Source organism: Chelmon rostratus, chromosome 24, assembly GCF_017976325.1.
Source record: "Chelmon rostratus isolate fCheRos1 chromosome 24, fCheRos1.pri, whole genome shotgun sequence".
Lineage (NCBI taxonomy): Eukaryota > Metazoa > Chordata > Actinopteri > Chaetodontiformes > Chaetodontidae > Chelmon > Chelmon rostratus.
In genome coordinates this window covers 5036910-5059819 of record NC_055681.1, presented here as the reverse complement: position 1 = coordinate 5059819, position 22910 = coordinate 5036910, and the positions used below count along the sequence as shown (strand labels likewise).

Sequence of the window (22910 nt, the reverse complement as noted above, 5' to 3'; positions counted from 1 at the left end):
AAATCCAGTTTAAAGGGTTTTAGAGCCAGAAAATGTATGAATATTTTTGACTAAAATGTAACTTTGAGCTGCATATTTCTTCAGAATGCACCCGTCGTATTTGAAGAGCCCTGTCAAGATCAAGTGGGTCAGATTCAACCAGTCACACTCAAACCTCAACACTGTTTAAAAAGAAAACTGAGCAGTCCACATTTTGCTTTTTTGTTTTCATGTTTATTTGAGGTGCAACTGTCTAGTGCAATTGTAACGTCACATTTGTGATGGGCTGAGGAACATGCACAGAACATCGACATACTTGTGCTAGGCACTGTCCTTTTTTTTTTTTTTTGCCAAGTGTCTCATTATCGTGTTCAGCGCTCCAGTTGCACTATGAGCAACTCAAACACTTGGCTGTACAAAAAGACAAAGAAATGAAAAGACAAAAAAACAAAAACACCATCGCCATCCATTACAAAACTACACACGTCTCCAAACGGTAAGAGTCCAGATAATTTGAGCGAGTGAGTTAAGCGACGGCAGAGGAAAGTTCACGTACAGTACAAGGCCGTGTGTCACTGCAGGAGAGACAGCATCTTAGTGTGGAGGTAAATAATCCTCTTCTGTTCCCACCCTGAGTAATGACATCACAGGTAGTTCAAAACCTGGCAAAACCATAGATATATATATGCATGTATATGTATATATATAAATATATATACACACGTATTGAATAAAACAACTAAAAAAGCTCTTATATATGTATCTATGGTTAGAAACCAGGCACTTGGCAGAGTTTAATTGGAAATATTTAATCTGTACAAAGTTCACTACCTAGAAACAGTCATGTCCTACTTATTTGCCTCTCCATTAATTATTTTTACAGATCACTAGGACATTAATTACACCAACAAGAGCAAAAACATAAACAGACAAAAACAAATCCTAACCCCTCCCTAAAAAAGCCTTGATTCCCTGCATAAATGTTTAATGCTCCATCCGAGACGGGGGAGAGTGCGTTCAGGGTGGGATCCCGGTGGCGTGAACCTCAGGGAAGAACACACAGTCCTCAAAGTGAACAATGAGGCGCAGCTGATATATATTTCATAATTCTTACTAACCCAGGCCCTCAACCCAGAACAGCAAGGCTCTCGACGTCTTCACAAACTGTGAGGATGAGAAAAAAAGTGAGCTGGACTCTTTGACTCCCATTCCAGATGGGTCATACGAATCTGTACAGTTCGTCCATTGTCAGCATCGTCTGGAAAAAGTGCACGGACCACAGCACTAAAAAAAACAAACATAAAACAAGACGCTGAGTAAGAAATCTGCGTGATGCAGGTGGACAGTGCCAGGTTGAGGCGGGGGTGGGGCGAGACGATGGCACGCTTTCCACAGGTCACACTGTGAGGGACTCGACGGCACTGACAAGAGCATGCGACGTGTTCCCCTGATTGGGCGGGCCCGGAGTTAGCTCCTCCCCCCCCGGGTGGCCCTGAACAATGGTGGCGGAGGTGGCTGTAAGGATCGACAGTCACTTCCTGTAAGCCCTGTCCTTCCCCTCATCATCATCATCATGATGATTACCACGACAACGACGATTGTCTGAAGCAGGTCATAAAAGTAGGAGACAAAGCGGGGACGGACACACACACACACAAACACATTCACTCACTCTCACACTCACACACACACAGTGGTGCAACTCCAAAGTCTTTCAGTTAAATTAAATGTGCAACAAAAGAAAGTTGTTTTTCGTCCTCCGGTTAGCTTGAAGTGTGCGCTCTTTGAGACGGTGGCATAGAGTCAGTTCACAGTATGGCAAGACTCCATCCTCATCCTCATCCTCCTCCTTCCATCCCCCCACCCCTCATCCTCAGGGTCCTCCAGCGTGCATCTTCTGTGTTACGCAGACGTGCCGGAGCTCTGTGTGGAGGGGAGGACTTGTGTCGTCCCGGCCGGGACTGGGACCGGGACCGGAGGCTGAGCGGTGGTGGTCGGGGAGCCGCCGGTCTGGACCTGCGCCTGGAACTGAGCCATCTGCTCGGGGCTGGCCAGGTTCTTGAGCAGGTTGTTCTCCTGCTCCAGCTGAGTGTTGCGCTCGATCAGCTCTTTGATCTGCTCCTTCAGCACCTCCACCTCCTCACGCACAGCGTACATCAGGTGACTCTTCACCAGGTCCTGAGGACGGAGGGGGAGAGAGAGGGAGAGACGGTTAGCTGAGAGTTCAGATTCCTTCTTGCATGTTTCTCCTGTGAGGACGACGTCTTGTTTAAACCACATTTACTCTGTTCCAGACTCCTCATTACACAAAAAAAATGACCACACACGTCCATTTGGTTATTTTTAAAGTTGAATCACGCTGGAACTGAAACAATTTAGGAACAAAACAATTAGTCCAACAATTATTTTGCAAATGTTTTGATAATCAATTGATTTGTTTGTCATTTTTCAAATATTTGCTGGTTGCAGCTTCTCGAATGTGACGACAAATTACTTTTTTCTCATTGAAATCATTATAAATGAAGTATTTTTGCACTGCTACTCTGACAAATCAAGTAATTTGTGGCTCTGAGAAAAGGAGACGGGCATTTGACATTCTGAAGGCTAAAACAAATTATTATTTAAGAGCTGCATTAGTCTGATTCACATGAACTTCACGACTTCCCAAACCTCCCTTGTTTAACTTCGTTCTTATTCTCATATAATGCATTTTGGTTCATCCATGTTTATATTTACTCTATAATAAACCCAGGTATTGAGTCAGGAAATACTGACTCAAACATGTGAGTGACTCAAAAGCATGCAGTTCAGGGGGAAAAGGAGACACAGCAGAGCAAAGGCTGATTCTGCATGGTAAATCATTTGCAGGGCACAGGGATTCCTCAGAGGAAGGTCAAACAGCTTCATAGTGCATCCCCATGCTGATGCCTGAGCGGTGCGCTGTGGCAGCAGACTGAAGAGGGATTTGCGCCTAATAATCTGAGCATCCCTTCCTCTATGGACCCGCCCCTCCTTCTTCTCCTCCTCCTCCTCCCTGCCCCGGTAAGCAGAGAGGGAACAAAATGTTCCTGCACCGGGGTGGGAGGAGCCTATCACCAGCCGAGTTATTTATACCGAGCCGTGGGGAGGCTGCTGCTTGCCTAGCAACACGGGACAGAGAGGGGGAGAAGGCGAGGGACTATGTATATGCATGAGAAAGAGAGAGAGAGAGGGGGGGGGGGGGGATAGCGTGTGAACCTTAGCCTGGCCCACATCAAGTTGCCAACAAGCCGGAGGTCATCTGTCCAAATCGTGACAGAGCAGGAAGCTCCTGCTGCCTCTCATTCAGACAGCAGCAGGCGCAAATATGCGGGACATGATGATTCAATCCTGCTGAAAGGCACGTCCAGAAGCGCCATCATGCTTTTTATTCATGCATTGCGCTGTCTGTGTGTGCGAGAGTCCCTCTGAATACACACATTATGTTACTAACAGCATTGAACACACGGCCAAATGAGCGCATCGCGGGCTGATGGAACCACAGGAGCCCCTCACGGTGCTTGGGTTACATAACACTGGAGGCAGCGCATGCATGTAAGGCATGAGACGGGCCTATTTACAAACACTGTGCGTGTGGTGTGACTGCGTTATAGAGCATAAAAGGCACGCTTACCATAGCTTGTTCAATCTTGTTGTCAATGGCCACAACACTTGCACCCGAGGAGCTGAAAGACAAAGAAAGAAAGGTGATTAGTTGGTTGGTGGTAACAGCCTACATGATGCAACATTGGCTGGGTGCTGCAGGGTGGATTTGAGGCGGCATCGGGGCTGTTTTTCGTGGCAGAAACGTGACTGACATTTCAGGTTTTATGCAGCCGAAGCAAACACAAAGAAGCCTGAGGTAGAAAACGCTGCAGCTGTCATCAAAGATAACAGCCTGAATCCACATTAGCGATGTCTGCAACAAAGCAAATGGAGGTCGAGAGAGGAGGCTCTGACTTTGATGGCGGAGAATCAATGAGGCAGCATTTCCAGCTTTCTAGCCTCGTTATAATCAGCCGCACATCGCGTTCAACAAGCGGCCGATAACACGCAGAAAGCCTGCGGACATTACCTATTGTCAACCCGGACCGATGCGCTCTCCTTCCCGAGCACAGAGGACAGAAACGATATCGAGAAATTCCTCAGTTGACAAACGCCAAGATCCATCGCCACTGTGTAACATTGGGAATTCATGCTATCCCGTCCATTAAACCCCCAAAAGGCGATTCCCTGGCTGTACAAACTGGAAATCCAGCGGTATAAAAGTAGAAAAACAGCGCATTATTGAGGGCAGGACGTTGGGTCTGCTCTCCGGGCGCCCGCAGCGCTCGCAGCCGGGACAGAGCACACAAAGACTGAAGCGGCGGGCTGCAGCTCCGCAAACCGCGGCTCGCTCTCTGGATAATGCATGCAGGCAAACAGCGCCAGCACCGGCGTGATTGGCTGAGGAGGGAGCTCATTAGCATAATGTATGCGAGGGGGAAGGCGCGGCGGCGTGCCTGATTGGCGGAGAGATCGCTCGTGTTCATAATTCATTCAGCAGCTCTCTACCTGCTGCACCGTCCTCTATAAAAAGGCCGTATCCAACCAAAACTACACATCACGGAACGAAAGAGCTTTTTCTTATCGAGCTAGACAGCAGTTTGTGCTTTTAACCGGCTGTCGCGCCTTGTCCGCTCATAATGCGCTGCCTTGCCGAGTTTCAGACTCAAATGTGAGCTGCAGTTAATGGGAAAACTTTGGTTGGCTCTCATGTAAAACAATGTCTCCACCTGTCGGTTACACACCGTGTATTAAGGAGGTCACACACGTACACGGACGCTCGCACACACAGGCTCCATGTAATCTGAGTAAACATAATGGATCACAAGCTGACCCAGCGCTAAAAGCTGACCCGAGCACTGTCCAGATGTCACTTTAGAGTAAATAAACACAGATACTGGGATACTGGGAGTGTTGGGAATAGAAGAAAGGGGTCAGATGGCAGAAACAGTGGAAGATGAGCTCATTTGTTCTCTTTTCTTATCAGTTCAACAGACTGACCTGAGGACCACCCTCTGTTCTGCATGAGGCTACAACACTGACTATCTGGGAGCTGCCTCTGCAGTGTGACTCCTCAGAAGAGCTGAGACGATGAGTTGATTGACAGCAATTTAATACCCAAAATATCAAACAATAAATGCAAACACTTGCTCAGCCAGTTCAAATCATTATAAACAGACAATCTTTGGAAGCTGGGACATTTAAAGGCACGTTATTTTAATTATCTAGTCACAGTATAGCCTAGCAAGCAATCAACTAATCTACAATTCCTCAGTTATTTGACTACTTTCTCTACAAATCAGCTATGAATGATTATCTGTGAGTTGCTAAAATATTATTTTAAGCACTGGCTGAAATCATGAATTTGAGCGATATAAGATATTCAAGCGTGAGATACAAAGGATTAAACTGTGTCCCCCAGCATGAGCTAACTGACCTCGACCTGCTGCTCATTCACACTTTTCTCTAAGTTGGACTGGACGAGGTCTCTCACACACACACGCACACGCGCGCGTGCACACACACACACACACACACACACACACACACACACACACACACACACACACACACACACACACACACACACACACACACACACACACAAGGGCACCTACAATAAGGATGTCAGAGCTCCTTTCAGACACCTGTCCTGCTTTAAGCACCTCAGCTGTTTCTGGCTCCACGTTGGGAGATCAGAAACCTGTCGAAAACCCTCGACATGCTCGTAGTTTTTGTATCTGACTTCCTCCTGCTTTGTCGTTAACTATGGCTTTGTGTTCATGGGAACTTTGGATTTTTAGAGAACTGGAAAATAACGTTTGTTGCGAGTTCTCCTTTTGTTTCTTCCATAGGAGCAGCGTCATGTACACACTGTTATAGAGACCATGCTTGTAAAAATAAAATAAAAAAAAAGGTTGGAGACATAACAAACACTTTAGAAAATGGCTCAAAATGTAATGTAGTTTGTCAACTGCAGGGAAATGTGTTTGTCTATGTTGCAGACATCATGTTGGAGAGGCTTTGTTCGGTTGAACTGAAGTCTATTAGTGGCCTGATAACTGAGCAAAGGGAAGCAAATATGGGCTAAGTGGATCACTTCAGGAATTGGAACATGATGCTTATCTTTGGCTGTTGAAATTGGAGGGGGGGGGGGTTCAGCTGAAAGCTGGCGAGAGATAAAGTCACTCATCCTGGTCTGGATCTGGCCAGGAGCATGTTACAGTGAACATGAGCTAAACACGCTTTCATACACGCAGTCCAGCGGCGTAACATGCATGTGCAGGAACGAGAACACTGTGTCCACAAACACAGTTATATCCCGTGAGGGTGGCTGAGCGGGAGTTTGAACATGCTGAGGTCATGTGCCCTGATGCAGGTAGAGGCCGGCGCTAAATTCATAACCTGACATGAGGTTAGATTTGAAAACTGCAGGTGTTTAGATTCCTGGATAAATGCTTCGATAACTGCAGGAAGTACTCGCATTTTTCAACAACGTTCGATCAACTGAGCGCCACAACAACAAAAATAACAATCAGACAGATGCATCGACACAAAGCCCCCGCGGTGTCCGCCCTTGTTTAACCCCCAGCGGTCACGACCCCGCCGCGCCACCGCCGACCCCCTGACAACGTGACAACACCACAGCCATCGTTACCTCTTCAGATGCTTCTCCAGCTCCCAGAAGAGCAGCTTTAGAGCCATGGCGCTCCTGCCCTGCGCTCCTCCTGCCCCGGCCAGCCCCTTCTCTCTCATTGATGCTCTCAGGCTAAAACACACACTCCGATCAAAGCAGAGGGCCCCCCCACACCAGCCCTGACCAAAAACACCCCCAAAACAAACACAGCCACTGCACCCTCCTCCTGACCTGCAGCCTTTGGCCCCCGACTCCCTGCTCCCCTCTGCAGTGGGAGCTTCACATAGGGGAGCCTGACCAACAATGGGGACCAGGATGGAGCTGTGTAGGACAGGGCTGGGAGTGGGAGTGGGAGTGTGTGTGAGTACAATGGGAGTGTGCGATAGTGTGTTAAGTCCTCCTTGCTAAGCCTGAATCACATACAGACTCTCAGACGATTGGGTGCAAGGTGAAGCGAGATAGGAGAATGGGCTGTGATGTCACTGCATAAGGAGTCATGTCACCTCCTCCTTCTGTTGTTATATAAACTGTCAGCAGAGATTAGGGTGATCCGTCCAATAGGATGAGCTACTTTTGACCACACACCCCGTTAGCACGCTCACTGGCATCACCTCTCGCTCCTTCTTTCCTGCAACATCCACCCTGTTACGGTGATGGCACAGGAGTGGTACCTCACTCTAACCTCCTCGCATCAGTTTCTACTGAAGAATGGATGCATTGCCCTTTAATTCCCTGAAGATAATAAACATCCACCTTGTGCATCCCTCACATTTCCTCAGACTGCCCCCCACTGCAGTTAACTCAAGGAGCATGTGTATGTTGTACCATGCATGCCTTTAGTCGTCTTGTCACTCCACATCAGTGGATGCACACTGGACACACACACTCTCACAGCATGGGTCTCTACTGGAGCATGGCTCACGTGTACCTCCATGCTAGCGCAAAAAGGCTCCCACGCAGACGCGCACACAGTTCACATTACAGTCAGAACAAAGGCGAGCAAGACAAGATGGCTAGCTGGACAGTAGAGCAGACGGACAGCTGATGCAGGGCGCAAAAACTCAAAGCATCAAGACTGTATCTTGCAGTTAAAAAAAAAAAACATTGTTGGTTGTTGAGTCGAGCAACTGTAGAGAACAAAGGGAGGAGGCAACCCTGGTCAAAGGGAGTGTGCAGTTGCTGGGACCACAAAATGGCGGCGAGGGGCGCGCCGAGCGAGTTTGTTGGGGGGGGATTCAGCTCAATGCATGCAGCGACATTATTAACCTCATTAGGTGAAGGTCATTTCTTCCCTTCACTGTATGTGTCACTAATCCAAGAAACAGTCGAGGGCCCGATACAAGTGCACGGAGAGCGCAGAAGTTAGAGCGAGCAGGTAAAAATAATAAAATGCCTCTTAAAATGTAATTTTCTCCACTTGTAGTATTTATTAAAAAGCACTGTACTTGATTAGAGGCAATTATTTGATTTGCCATTTGAAAATTCAACTCTTTATAGTGTACTCTCTGTCAGTACACTGTGTTCTTGCAGGTTTAAGGTCAGTGTACGCATGCCCACTCGGAACAAAAGGCTCAAAACTCGTCCGAGGGAAGCGTTCACTCATGTGGAGACGGGTCACTTTCAGCCAATCGCTGATGGCGCAGCAGACTCGGCTGAGCCAATGGCAAGATCTTGATGTCATGACATCACAGATGGGGATGCTTTCATTCATTATCTATCTATCTAAAGCTTGTGTATGTGGCATGTGCAAAGGGCTGACCCATATATTACCTAAGCACTATGGTAAAGCTTAATGTATGTTCAGACTATACTTAGGAGGCTTAGAAACTGCCGAATGACAAATATGTGATATAGAAAAGTAGACAGAATAAGAGTGATAACTTTAATGCTAAAATAAAATCTTAATGGCCAGGCTACGGTGTTGATGTTCCACCAAGCTACCAGACATTAGTGTTTAGATAATGAGCTCTCGACCTTGCCAAACTGTGGATAAAACAATTAACAGGCAGAGCTCATTTTAATTTTCCCTTCAGCCTTTAACGACACACCAGTTCACACTGTGAACCTTCCTATAAACAGCCACTGGATACAAGCAGATCTGAACAGAAAAGGGTGATGGTGCACATCTTCGCCACACCCTGCGCAGCTCACATGAGGGCGGATGTGTAGCCTCAGAGTGGCAGCAGCTGATGTGGAGGAATACAAAGAAAAACAGATGGTGTTTGCGTTGCCCACATAGTTTGAAAAAAAAAAAAGAGAAAAACATGGAGTGAACTATATTTGAGAAAAGTGACACCTATCTTTAAATACAAGGCATAGATTCAAGCTTGAGAACTGGGTTGAAGAAATGCTAAATCCTGTTTTGTCTGAACAGTAAAACCTCAGGCAATATCTTTTAATCTGAGATAGGAGTCATTAAAAAAAAGAAAGAAAAAAACTAGGGCAGCTTAACTGAGGAGGCTTACATGTAAATACAGACAAGAAGCCTGCTTCCACACCGTAAGAGTGTATAACATTACATCTTTGTAATATATAAACACTTTCTAAATCCACACAACCAAGGAGAGTGAGAGAAAAAGAAGAGGCATGTCACAACAAGCAGAAGAGATATCTTTAAGCTCCAGTGGCCAGGCGTTCTGGAAGAGTGAAAAATCAATAAATGCGAACAGCAACCTAAATGCCTTCTTGTGTATTTGCTGTACATACACCAGGAGGCATACCCCCTCTAAAGCCACCCTCCCTTTATGCACCTTCTCTTTCACAAAAACATCCAGCTGGGTGGAAGTAATGCTTCCGCCTCACTTTATTGTGCGGCTCAAGTGAAAGCAGAGCTGGGCTCAATTGGGGATCCGTCGTTCAGGCTGCAGCGTGTGGTCCTGAAAAGGCTGCAAGTCCGCCACAACTGTAAGTTACATGAACATAGCAGAGGGCTTGACAGCAGAGAGGACGTCACAAAGCAAATACTGGAAGTGAACACAACAGCACAACGTGAAAAGTAACCTCCACAAAAACCACAACACAACTGGAAGCTGTCAGCTCATTTCAAGACAAAACAGTGCGTCAAAACGAAAATGGTTTATGTCAAACAGTGAAACATGGGGTTCACTTTTTACATCCCTCAAACAGTGTTCGCATCTAATCATTTCCATCTTTCTCTTTTTTTCACCGGTTTGTGTGCTGCTCTCAGCTTCACCCGCCTTCTTCCACATCACTTGTCCTGAAGCAGTTGGGAGAAATCAGCTTGCGTGCCTCCCATTTGCAGCCACTGTGTGTGTGTGTGTGTGTGTGTGTGTGTGTGTGTGTGTGTGTGTGTGTGTGCGCGTCGCTATGTTTGCAAACTGGCAGAATCCGGTTTCAGAGGCTTTGAGCACTGGCATTTACATGAAGGAGAACCGAGGCCGACAGCAAGATCACGCACGCATACGCACAGGAAAAAAAAAAACAAGACAAGAAAAAAAGATATTTCTGGAGATTTGTTGAAAAGCAATCAAATTTTGACCTGCAGCATGCAACCATTTTTCCATTTTAAGGTATAATTCCTGAGTAGGGGAAGCATAGCAAAGGTAGCAATAAAACTTGTTTGCAAACAGTGGCTAATCTCCCTGATCGTTGCCCAAATGCAGACAAAACAAAGAGCAGGAACGCCCCAAAACTCAAACAGCTCTCATAGCATCACAGAGCTTCAGGGCAGCGGCTCTCTGGAGCGTAAGTAAATCGGTCTCTGCCATGCACGCAATGCCTTACATAACCCGCCTCTGTGCCATATGGGCCATGAGAGACAGTAGAGGGACGGGACAGGAAGGAGCCCGAGCCCCAACATCTCTACTAGCTCAGTGACACTGCAGACGTGCCTTGTTCCTGTGATGGATGAGGTATTAACTTTCAAAGCCTGAGCACAGTCCACATATACTATGAAGGCCGGACACATTTCTGACAGAGATAAAAATAATGTACAGCCCTCTACATTTAGCAAGGAGGGTGTGATATATTAAGAATGTCAAACATACGATGTGAAGAGGAGAAGCTATGAAGCAGGCATCAACAGTTGTCTTTATCTGTAAATCTACTGATCATTTTCTGAATGAAATGTCTGAAAATAATGAAAATGCCAATCATTATTTCCGAAAAAAAGTAAAGAAACGCAGCTTATCCTCACAATTTAGCAGCTAGACTTGGGAAATGTCGAGCAATACTGCTTGAAAAGTGTCTAAAACAATGAATCGATTATTGAAAGAGATGCCAAAAAGGAAAGAAACTGGCAAGATGTGTGATCAGGTTTGAAATGGCACCAAAACCAGAGATTAAAGGATTACACAAAATTTGGCTAGTTCAGAAAAATAATTTCATGTTCTGTCATGAAATTCACACGAAACTGGGACTAAACAGCACCCGAGTCTCACTCTAAACCATGTGTTAAAATGAATATTATACAACCAAACATTACACAATCTTACACACTGACAACATTATATACATCACAGGAAGTTGTTACCAAACGCCAGTCACATGGGTCTGTTAATGTAAACGGAGTTGGGGGAGCTCACTGTCAGCACATTAACAGTGAGGATCTTCTCAGTTGAGAAACTTTGCTCGAGGCTCTCCGCGGTGTGCAGCCCTCATGCAGGGATGTGAAGGTTAAAGTTCTGAGACAAAACTAACAGAACTGGCTTCGTGCAGAACGATTATTTTCTCTCTTTACCACGAAGTCTGTTCTTTACCAGGAAACGCTGCTTTGAGCATGAGGAAATGTTTTCCATTGACAGGTAGCAGGAATGGTCAGGTTACTGCAGATGAGTTTGAAATGTTCCCTCAAAAACTTCCCTGCTGAAGTGTCCTTGAGAAGGACACAACCCCTGCTTCCTTTAAGGGCCCCTTTACTGAACTGACCAAAAGACATTCACCAAAGCATCACAAAACATTAAATTCCTTTCTTCTCTCCCAGGGCCAAGTGTGACACAGGTGTGGAGACACCGGACCACCAGCATTCACCTGTCTCAACTTTAACTTGTCAATTTCAAAAAAACAAATTAATAATTAATTTGAAAGCTTAAAAGCACAGCACAATGAAAACCAAGCTACCATTCTCTGGTCTCTCATGTCATTTCATTTATGAGAAATATTCAAAAAACAGCTATTTCTGTATCAAACAAAGAACAATTTACTACAATTTCTGCATCTCAACCATTAGTGGACCCAGGTTACACCGTTACAGTAGTCCTTCCATGAGGGCCTGCAGTGAAGCTCAGCAGGATACTTCAATTATAGGATCTGAAATATCACATTTCAGCTTTCCTCTGCGAGAACAGCCAGAGGGTGAAGTTATCTAAAAGGAAAACGACTGAGAGAAGGAACATAACAGCACAGGTGTCATAAGAGCGATCGTGGCACAACCAGTTAAAACCAGAAATGCTGCATCTCCTCCACTTTGCCATTAAAGCATCTCCTGTTAACGCCTTCCACTTCACACACATGTACACGCCATCCTGACGGGCGAGCTCATAAACATGCTTCAGCTGAGCGAAGCAGACGTGCACGGACACATATTAAGTCTCTCTGGCCTGTGACTTCCTTCAGGAATCTGCAGTTCTGCATGAAGGCACAAGGCGAGCAAACGTGACACCCGTCTACTTGGCTCTGCACCCCCCCCAAAACCCCCACCCATGCTGCCTAAAACTGAATCTGTCAGAGCCGATGATGTTCTTATCTGGCTGCATTAAGATCATCACACACATCAAGACACACGTCCAGAAATGACAGCGAAGCCTGAAAACATCGCCCCTCCGATGTTATCTCAACATATAAAACAGAGACTCCAAAACAACTTGAGGGCTGCAACTAATCATTTTCACGTTTGATTCATCTTCGGATGGTTTTCTCAAAGAATAGATTAGTAATTTGTTCTCCAAAATCTCTGAAATTATGAATGCTTGTCACAATTTCCTAAAGATGACATTTTCAAATAGCTTTTTTTTTTTTTTTTTTTTTTAAATTGCACATGACAACAAAAAGCAGGAAATCCTCACAATTGAGAAACTGGAAGAAGGAAGAAATGACTTAGATGATGAATCAGTGGCCATAGAAGACAATTCTCCACATAATAGCTGGATGTGCATCCAGAATGAAACAATTCTGTTGTATAAAAAAGCAAAAACACAATGTGGTATGATCACAAATCAATGTCACGATTGGCTCAAAAGTATGTTATCTACTGACATCTGAAAGGAAAGCTCAATTCAAATGTTTTGCCATGGGACAAATAAAAAGGGTCTCCAGAATAAACTTTTTTTGCCTAATAGTGTGACTCATTCAGACAGGCTGATTTAAACTTGACCATGGGAAAAGTGAATCAGTCCACTCCTAAAAATAAGCTCAACTACTGTGTGACAAACCCTGCCAAATATATTACACTAATAACTGTACCACTGGGACCTTGTGCAGCCAGAAACCACACTCAGTGTACATTACACACCAATTTCTGACAGTGAGAACACGAGGTCGGAGTGCTTTTACACAGAAAAGATCTAAAACAACTCATTTGCTTGTGATTCATACATCGCGTGCAGGAAGGACATTTCAACTTAGCTGCAAGGCACATTTTGTCTCAATGCTTCTCAAAGGACGTTAAGTTATATAAACAACTGTTAAACAGGCTGGGAAGATGTATTAGCCAACACTGCCACCTTGTGGGGTAACAGCAGTACGACAACGTGAGGAGGGGGAGGACTGACAGTAAAGTTAACGTCTCTGCTGAAGCATGATTCAATGTCTCATCTCGTTAACAGACAAATGACTGAACTGCCTTCAGGTGTGATTTATTGGTCTTGACATGCAGGAGATGCCGCCCAGGAAATCAGAAGCACCGCTAAACTGACTGTTTCGCAAAGCTGCTGTCCGACCAGAAGATCCACGCGGAACACGAGGAACAAGGCACTGAAACAGACACCAGCTGTATGTGCTTCAACCAGCTGCAACTGCAGATGGTATGCACAGGCAGGCAAAACCTTGACACTGGACTATCATATACTGCATGCATGGAGTGCTGAATGGAAGCTCTGTGCAAAGACAGTACATTAGAGGTACAAAGTTCATATAGGCACATCTGTTTCTTGCCTATTACAACTGCCTGCAGTGTCTGCTGCAGTCAGATTAAAAAAAAAAAAAACAAATCAGGCCAAACCCTGCAGAGAAGTCTTTAGGCTGGGAAATCGCAGAGGTTCACTTTAAATAGGTTAGAAAAACTATTAATTAAACAATGGGAAGACTAGCAGGGTTTCAGATATCAGTGGCATGAAAAGGTGCAATAGCACATTTTTAATTTTGTGGTCCTAAATAGGCTGCACATAGGCTGTTCAGTCTCTCCTGTGTTGCTTTGTGATATTATTACGCTCTATTTCTGCATTACATCAACTTGCAGCGTCATGCTTTTTGCCTAAGTGGTGAAGCAACTCTATCTTATACAGTATATTGCTATTTGTAAGGCTACAAACAGTGGTAAACATTACCATATTCATTCTGTAAAGTCCAGAATGAATTCCATACATTTACACCTTTCAAGACCTGGGTTTCCCCTGAGGTTTCCTCTTAATTTGGCTTTCATTTCACTTCATTCCTATTTCACATTGAGATCGCCACCAAAAATGTCTATACACGTTTTGTATGTTTGGTCAAAGCAACATGAGTTTGTTCAGATTGAAGCAGAAGTGGTGAGTGTAGCATGAAGTAGTAAATGTACAGATTCAGAGTCAGCATGGAAGGAGGCCTGAAGATGGCTTTTGGATTTGTATCTGATACCGAAGAAACTGTTCAGAATTAAGACTGAAATTAAGACCACATAATTTCATGCTGTGAAATTACTTCTAATACATGATATTTGTAAAGACGTACACATAAATCTACAAAATTGATTTACAAGGACTAAAAGCTCGATTGATTCATAAAAATGAAGTAAATTCTGTACAGCTTAGTTTTTTTTTTCCAAAAAAGGCCATTGATGATTCAGTTTTACATTTTAAGATAATGTGTCTTCATTCTTCTTTGTTATGTTAATCCTGTGTAAACAATGCACTCGTACACCTCACATTTGTATCTTGGGGTGTGTTCACAAACATGTTTGCTGTTAGGTATGACTCAGTGTTTCGGTTTATAAGACTCAAAGCACTGTTTTAATTTTGTTAATGCTTGAAACATTTTAAACTAATGCCAAGTTTGAAAATATAATAAAAATCTTTCTGTGGACCCTACAAGTTCCCCATTAACTATTTTTACAGCAGCTTCAAGCATTTGTCCATGACAGGTCTTAGCAGTCAGGGACTCCATCGACCTCATAAAAGCTCAATTTTGGATGACGTGTCAATCAAAAGCAGGTGTGCTAATATTAACAAAACATAAATCACAAGTCAAAGCCGGTATAACCACAACACTCAACAGGCAGCTTATTATCACTGAAACATGTGAAAGATTAACAGACTGAAGCACCTCATAAAAGCAGAGAAGCGCTCAGTCACGTACTGACATTAAACACGTAGCCAGGAAGGGTTTAAAAGGAGTCATATCTTTGAATAAGCACTAATATGTGAACCCAAATTAGAGCTGTGCCTGATCATCTACTGGTGATAGAGACCGAGGCTAGGAAGTCACAAAACGATTGTTAAAGATTTTACAAGCAGATAAGCGTTATCTAAGTATTGGAAGTACTTTTGAACCAGCTCACAATCAGAAATAAGCCAACATTCTCATAAAATTACACAGTTCATTGTCACTATAACAGTATATCGGCCTCTATGAGAACAAGGCCCTTTTAACCACCTAATGTGCTTTGCCCGGCACAACAAAGGGACTCTCTTGCATCCACCTTCGGCACACCTGTTGACTGTTACACAGGCAGTCTTTGAGTGATTAATGATTATTGTATTCGAGCTGTAAAGTCATGACTGCTTACTGATGTTTAAACTGTGCCTCAACTGCTGCCGAGCACACGTGCACTTCAATAAAACAGCCGGAAAATACTGAAAAACACCAAATGTAACAAGAGGGCTGCTGGTACAACACAGATGTGAAATGGCATGTATACGTTTTATATGACTGCACCTCCAACTTCTATGGCTCCAAAGAATGAGATCATATAAATCAATGGTGCCAGTATGGAATGCAGTTACAATGCAGACATAGTGTGACGTGCAGTCAGCTGTGAAATGCAAACTACCACTATGTTTTTAGAACGTAATTCACATATATTTGTAAAACCTGTGCAAAAGAAAGATTTTTAAGATTCTTGTGGTAAAATGTATTGACTGATGAACAGAAAATTATTATTTCTAAATTGTGCCTTCAACCAGTGCTCAATATACTGATGCATAGGTAAGTGTGGATAAGGTATACTTTTTGTTGAGGCTCATCACTAAAGCAAGCAATACTATGTGCTGCACATAGGCTGTTCAGTCTCTCCTGTGTTGCTTTGTGATATTATTACGCTCTATTTCTGCATTACATCAACTTGCAGCGTCATGCTCTTTGCCTAAGTGGTGAAGCAGCTCTATCTCATACAGTATATTGCTATTTCTAAGGCAACAAACAGTGGTAAACATTACCATATTCATTCTGTAAAGTCAGTTTTCTCTGCAGAGAGAAAGGTGTGTGACAGCAGGTGTGAAGTATATTGGAAGTGTGTGCGTTTTCCTTCTACTGTGAACTGATGCTGGCAGCAATCCAAAAGTCAAATTATACTAGCATCAACCTGCAGGCTGAAATTCCACCCGAGGAGGCACGAGGACCCGATGAAAGCCCTGATTAATATCACCGTGCTTCTGTCCAGCCCTCTCACTGACATCAGCCTCACTGACAGATATACAAATAGACAGCAAGCAGGTGAATAGAAACGAGCAGAAGCCTGCAAAACACACACACCCTCACATCCATGTTTTACCACGACAGCAGCCACGCACACAGCTGAGCCAGGTCAGGTGTTTTTAGAGCCGTGACGGCTGGGTCATGAGGTGGACTCTGACAACAGTTAGTCTGTGCTGGAATTTAGACTGAATACAGATGATTTTTGCTACAGCAATAATCCTGCACAACCTGTTGCAACTTTAAGTAACTTACAGACTGGAAAAAAATGTGCACTCACTCATTTGAACAAAGCACTTTCCTTGGGGTTAAGTTTCTCTGATGTATACATTTATGAATCTGGTACTTTAAATGTTAGAAAAAACCATCACGCTTCTGTAGTGGCCTTCTTTATTATATGTTGTCACTGTCACTACTGTCCCAGGGTTGTTCTTGGTCATTGTGAGATCTTAACAAAGGGTACTGACTCACAACCTTTTCATACACTCACGCTCACTCTCAACAGTAAATAGGGGTGCAGGTTCCTGACAGTTAGAGGAAAAACCTGTAGACTTTATCATGGCACAGGGCTAAAGAACAGACTTGTGTGCTCAGGGAAACACCTGACATGATGCACAGAGAGAAAGAGAGAGAGGGTGACAAAGGGAGATAAACAGAGAACAGGAGACAGTCAGAAAGCAGAGACAGTAAAACAGAGCCAGAGTCAGATCACAGCATGACACGACTATGATGATAAACAAAGCAGACACACATGCACAAACACACACACCAAGACTGTCTGCAGGAGAGTGGCTAATTCACGACAAGAAAACAGGCTTACAAACGGACGATAGATGGAAACACAGAAGCCACGCAGAGACCATGCACACGCAGTCATGATGGGGTGCCATGAATTGCTGACAAAAGCCTCCACACACAGTAAAAAGGCCTGCTCTGTCTGCAGCTGAACTTGACGAAGACTGTGTCAACACTGAAGGAGCAGTTCTGGCACCCTCCGTCTCTCTGTTCCTCGAGTTCAGAAACGACCTCAACAGCTGAAAATACATGAACGCTTAGCTTCAGGTCACCAATAGCCTGCCGTGCTGATAATTGAGTGAGAGAAGTACATATTCACCGGTTTGCTCAGCAACTGTTGTTTTAATCATGGAACTACTCAGAAGTCTTAGCATGTATCTGTACGTCACTGGGGGAGAAAACTCCTCAGACTCTTTGCATTTGTTGCCAACAGCTAAATAAAAGCCACAACATTCAAGAATAGATTTTGCATTTTAGTTACGGGTGCTTGGGTGAGGCTGACAGTCCTGTGTCGAACTTCCACCATACCCTGCAGGCATTATTGTTGCACTCACAACATGAATCTCCTGCTCAACGAGAACACAGGACAGTACAGTGGTAACACTAGACTGCTGCCACAACAGTGCTCTTTTCTCTGCAGCGAAAGTTATTAGATGCATGCAACACAACTCCTGATCAGGCCCTCTACAGTCTCTACAACACAGACTCTGGAAGACCACACTTACACTGCATTTCAAATACGGCATGGGAGGTTTTATCCAGGGCACTCATTCAGTTTGGACTGACCTTGTATTTTTAGAGACTACCTGCAGCTGAAATAACCACTTTTGAGCAGCAAAACGAAAAGGAACATGGGGTTGAGAAATTGTACACGTAAATAAAACACTGCAAGGTTCCCTCAGGGCAGTGCAAATCAACAGATCCAGTGTCGAATAAAAGACTCAACCTAAGGGGAGATGGGGGAAAGGGAAATGCAAATACTGAGCGAGAAAGGAAGGATGGTGTCAGGCAGTACAACAGGGAGATTGTAGCCTTGCTGATAGAAAGAGTCTTGGGCTAATAGAGGTGGATGCGTGATGGTAGGGGGGGGTCAACCAGTCCAGAGCATCTGCTGAGTCACCAGCATCCACAGTGACTCAGCAACTCCACTGCTTCTGTTCCAGCCACTGATGTTTCTACAATAACGTCGTTTTTCGCCCACTGCCTTCTGTAGGCTAACATATTGACCTCTGGGGACAGGGGGTCAGATGAATGTGACATTGGTCTGAATCAAACTCCTCATCTACAGCAAAACCAGACAGAAAACCAGTTGCAGGAGGCCGTTACAAGCACACAAGCAGAGATACAGTTACGGTTGTGGGAGGACAAAAAAAAAAAATCTTTAGCCAGACACTATAATCAGGCTGACCGTCATGTAAATCATCACTGCCAATCATGTGTGCTTGCTTCCATGATGTGACAACAGATAGATGTTTCACTGTATTTTTTGCCTTTAAAATAAACATCTGTTTCAATGTTACTGCAAAAGGAAGTAATTGTGATGAAATCTTACAATTAAAAATAACAAAATTAACCACTTGCGCTGCAGCCTCAACCACAATGTATCAAGCATAATAACTTCCACTTTTTGTTTACTGAAAATTCCCCATCAGCAAAACAAAGTTTACTTTAGAATATGCAGCTCTGACAGCACAGGCCGCCCTTCCTCACCTGTCCTCCTCTCCTTCAGCGTGCTGAGTCCTGAGGCCTGCAGCAGCAGCAGCCATGAAGGCGCTGGCCTCAGCTGACATCCCCATGTGGGCCAGTGTTCCAGCAGAACTGCTTGCCTCCGCAGCCCCCTCTCCACCTGCTGCTGCCCCCCCGAACCTGGGGAGGCCCAGCAGGCCTTGGTGCTGGAGCAGAAGCTTCTGGGCATCCTCTAGCTGGGAGGTTTTGATGGCGCTCCCTCCTCCAGGAACCTGGGTGAAGGTCGCACCCGGGGTAAGGAGGGGTTGGAGGACAGCAGTCAGAGGCATGTAAGAGGTCCCGTGGGTGTGCGCTCCTGGGACTATGGCAGTGGACGAGGGCTGGACTTGTGGCTGTGGGTGAGGTTGGGGTTGAGTTGGGAGGGTCTGTGGCTGTCCTGCAAACGTTGCCTGGGCAGGTGGGGCTACTTGACCTTGGAGAGGCAACTGTTGAGTTATGCTGACAGGTTGCTGTGCTGTGACCCCTGGAACTGGTGTCATTGAGATTCCTGTTGTAACATGCGGCAGCGGAGGTTGCACTTGGTTCTGGAAAGGTGCGGTGGGCTGAATAAAGTCTGGCTGTCGGACACTTCCTGGGGCCATAACCCCTGCAGGGAGCTGAGGTGCAGTGTAACCTCCCTGGGCTTGAGGCTGGTGGGGATCTACAGCATAGGGCAACTGCTGGGGTATTATAGAGGGAGGCTGACTTCCGCCGGCCTGTGGTGTTGCTGTAGGGAGAGCGAGAGGAGCCACTGGTTTCTGCAAGTGAGCCCCACCAACAACCTCCTGGGGTGAAACATAGGAAACTTGTGGTGGGCTCTGCATGGCTTGTGGACTAGTAAAGTCCTGGCTCGGCTGCTGATAGGGCTGCAGCGTGTGAGGTGGCTGTACAGCAGGCATGCTCTGACTGATCGCAGCGTTACCTGCCTCAGTCTCTGCAACCACCTCTGCACCTCTTGGTGCCTCAGCTGTAGTTGGCTGAGGAATCTCCTTTTCATAATACTCTGTACATGTCCATCTTCCTTTGCGGAACGGCTCAGAGTTAGTGTCTAATTTGACCACCCTAAAACGAGAGCCGGTCGCTGTCTGAGTTTGAGTGTGCTGGGTCTGAGTGTTGGGGGTGGCAGCAGACAGGACTGTTCCTCCTCCAACAGAAGCTATTTGCCCACTCATGCCAGTGTTGTCAAAACTTGCAGGCCCAGAAGGAGGAACTGTAGCAGCAGTGACAGCAGACACGTTAGAAATGTTAACACTGCCATGTTGGAGTGGTTCAGTGGCTGTCCCACCACCAATAGGGGCTAATGGTTGGTTGGTCCCACCTGCAGGTTTAGTGTTATCCAACATTGGAGGCCTCTGGGACTGGCTAGGCCCAGCTTTGGAAGCCATAGCTGGGCTGGAATTAGCCAAGGGAGAAATGGGAAGAGTTGGCAATGAGGGTTCACCTCCTCCCAAGCTATCAGAGTGATGATGGTGGGTCTGGCTGTGTTGCTGGGGATAATAATGATGATGCATGGTCCCATTCACCATAGAAGTGTGCTGCTGAGACCCCTGAGGGATGGAATGAGGGTGAAGGGGTTCGTTGGGTGACACAAGTCCAGGTGTGTCGACCCCATGGAGACTATTTAATGTCTCATCGGAAGAGCTTCTCTCCGGCACACCTGTATCCGTGGCTCTGGACACCGAAACATCCAGCATATCAGAGGAGGAGAGGTCTTCTGTGTGCGACTCGTCCATGTCATCATAGCTCTCGGTGTCATCTGCCAAACTGTTGTTGCCACTCACATTGATCTGAGCTGAGGTGACACTTGTTATCTGGAAGCCACTCTTCTTCTTCACCTGAGCGCCAGCCACTTGGGACTGGGGCTGGTGGTGCAGTCCGGGTGAAGAGGATCCAGGCTGGGACGGATTGTCGTCACCCGTGTTCACTACACTGCCACCGGCTGCGGAGGAGGCAGACGCACCGCTGCTTCCCCTCCTGTAGTGGTACGCCGTTTTCCTGCTCCCGGTGGCAGGCGGGTCTCCAGAGAAGTCCTGGTGGTGCATCGTTACCGTCAAGGAGTTACGAAAGGCCAGTAAGTGGCTGACGACTGTTTGCGCTACCGACTAGCTAACACAGATGCTAGCTAGCTGGGTCAGCTGCAGTACCGCGACACTAACGAGCCATAAGTGAGAAGTCAGATGATTTATGTCCTTTAAAAATCAAGTACAACGTTCCGGCCTGTAGTTAGACTGAAGGCGAACTTATAAGCGGTGTCCCTATTCTCAACGCAAGTATGAGTCCAACTTCAGAAAGATAAAAACACTGGATTCAATGGAGCAAATAAAATAAACAAAGAATGCGAATTTCAGCTAGTCGTCGGTTAGCTTCAAGCTCTGTTGGGTCGCCAGTAGCGATTAGCCACTCTGTTCTATCACTTTGTGTACATTTTCACTAATTCGGATTATTTTGCTGATATTAGCGTCACAATTAAGCGCGCTGACACAAGTCCAGCCCTCAACAGTTAAGGTGCACTCAGGTGGTCTTCAAAGTGAATGTGGAATCTTCTTAGCTGGCCGGTGTGTGTCGCAGGAAACCAGTCGTCGCATCCATTCCTCTCCCGGACGTCGAGTACCCTTTTTCCCGCAACAGAAATGATCCTGGCGAAAAATAAATTCCGTCTCACGTCAAAAGACAACGGTGTCCACCAAATATCCGGATTTGTAGTGATGAAAAGTGCTCGCTAAGTCCATCTCGATGTGTCTAACCGAGTCCTTGTTTGCTGTATCATTGCCAGTGAGCAGCAGAAGCAGCTAACGGGCTTCTTCTTCTTCTTGTTGTTTAACGGCGGTTGTCGTCCATGTAATTAGTGCATTACCACCACCTTCTGTTCTGGAGCGTGGCTCACAGACTGCGCATGCGCGTCTCTATCCTTATCTACGGCAGCGTTCAAGTCAACGGTTAAGTCAGAATGTACAGCTTTTTTGTACTTGGGTACGTCAGGTTGACTTTTGTCTTAAGAAACAGATTTATCCTGAAATTAATCATTCTCTCAGCTGAAGACATTTTGACGATTCTAATACCACGAAACCGAGCAATTAAAAACTATTAATCACTTGCATCAAATGGTCACTATGAAATTGAACGCAGCATTGGACTCTGGGTTGTTTATTTTTTTCTTGGACTCCCACGTCGCTATGGCGAGTTGGGTCGCTACTGCTCATTACTAAAAGTGAGCTATACAAACGAAACAATTTTTGAAGCTGCTCTCAGCGTGTATAGCTGTATATTTATCCCAATACACATGAACAATAACCATGAGTAAATTCTCCTCAGAGCAAATTGCAGTGTAGAAAGGATTCAACGTGTATTTTTCTGTATGCAAATAACCTTTTGACAGGCGGTAAAACAAGCCAATCATTGCTGACAACCTGTCATGCAAAACATGTCTGGACACAAAGATAAAGTTGAAGTTTCTCATATAGCACCAGCTTGTTCTGCTGTTGGGTATAATTCAGCCAGAGGCGAGAGGCTCTATACAAATGATTATAAATCCCCCAAAATGGATCTTGCACATCAACAACAAATTGTATTCTGATCTATGTGCCTGTTTTTGTGGCTGCCTCTGGCAAGATTCTAATGTGAAACATATAACAGCAGGAATGCAAATGAGACATGCCTGTCAGAACACTTCCAACATGTCAGCATCATGGCTATTCATAAATACATCACATGCGCCTTTAGGGGAGGGCAGGCTGTGGGAAAGTTCCACCCTGAAGTCTGATTCTAAAGGTTGCGTAATGCAGAAAGTAAACACATGAGCCATGCTTTCTGTAAACGTTCAGTCTGAATGTCAAGATTGTTCCTGCAAAGCCTTGGCATTTACTGATAG

The 22910-nt window shown here is 45.3% G+C and overlaps 1 protein-coding gene across 2 annotated transcripts; it reads right to left on the bottom strand.

Moving 5' to 3' along the window:
• Positions 1-201: 201 nt before the first annotated feature.
• Positions 202-21817, bottom strand: zgc:65895 (uncharacterized protein LOC393546 homolog). Of its 2 annotated transcripts, none has more exons than XM_041966392.1 (3): positions 19028-21817; positions 3632-3683; positions 202-2157 (listed from the first exon to the last, which is right to left on the bottom strand). In XM_041966392.1, exons 1-3 carry the CDS (start codon positions 21082-21084, stop codon positions 1882-1884), a joined length of 2385 nt encoding a protein of 794 aa, XP_041822326.1. In that variant the 5' UTR covers positions 21085-21817; the 3' UTR covers positions 202-1881. The 2 variants fall into 2 exon arrangements, with proteins under 2 accessions (XP_041822326.1, XP_041822328.1); XM_041966394.1 differs by lacking the exon at positions 19028-21817 and adding an exon at positions 4073-4389.
• Between the last annotated feature and the right edge of the window lie 1093 nt (positions 21818-22910).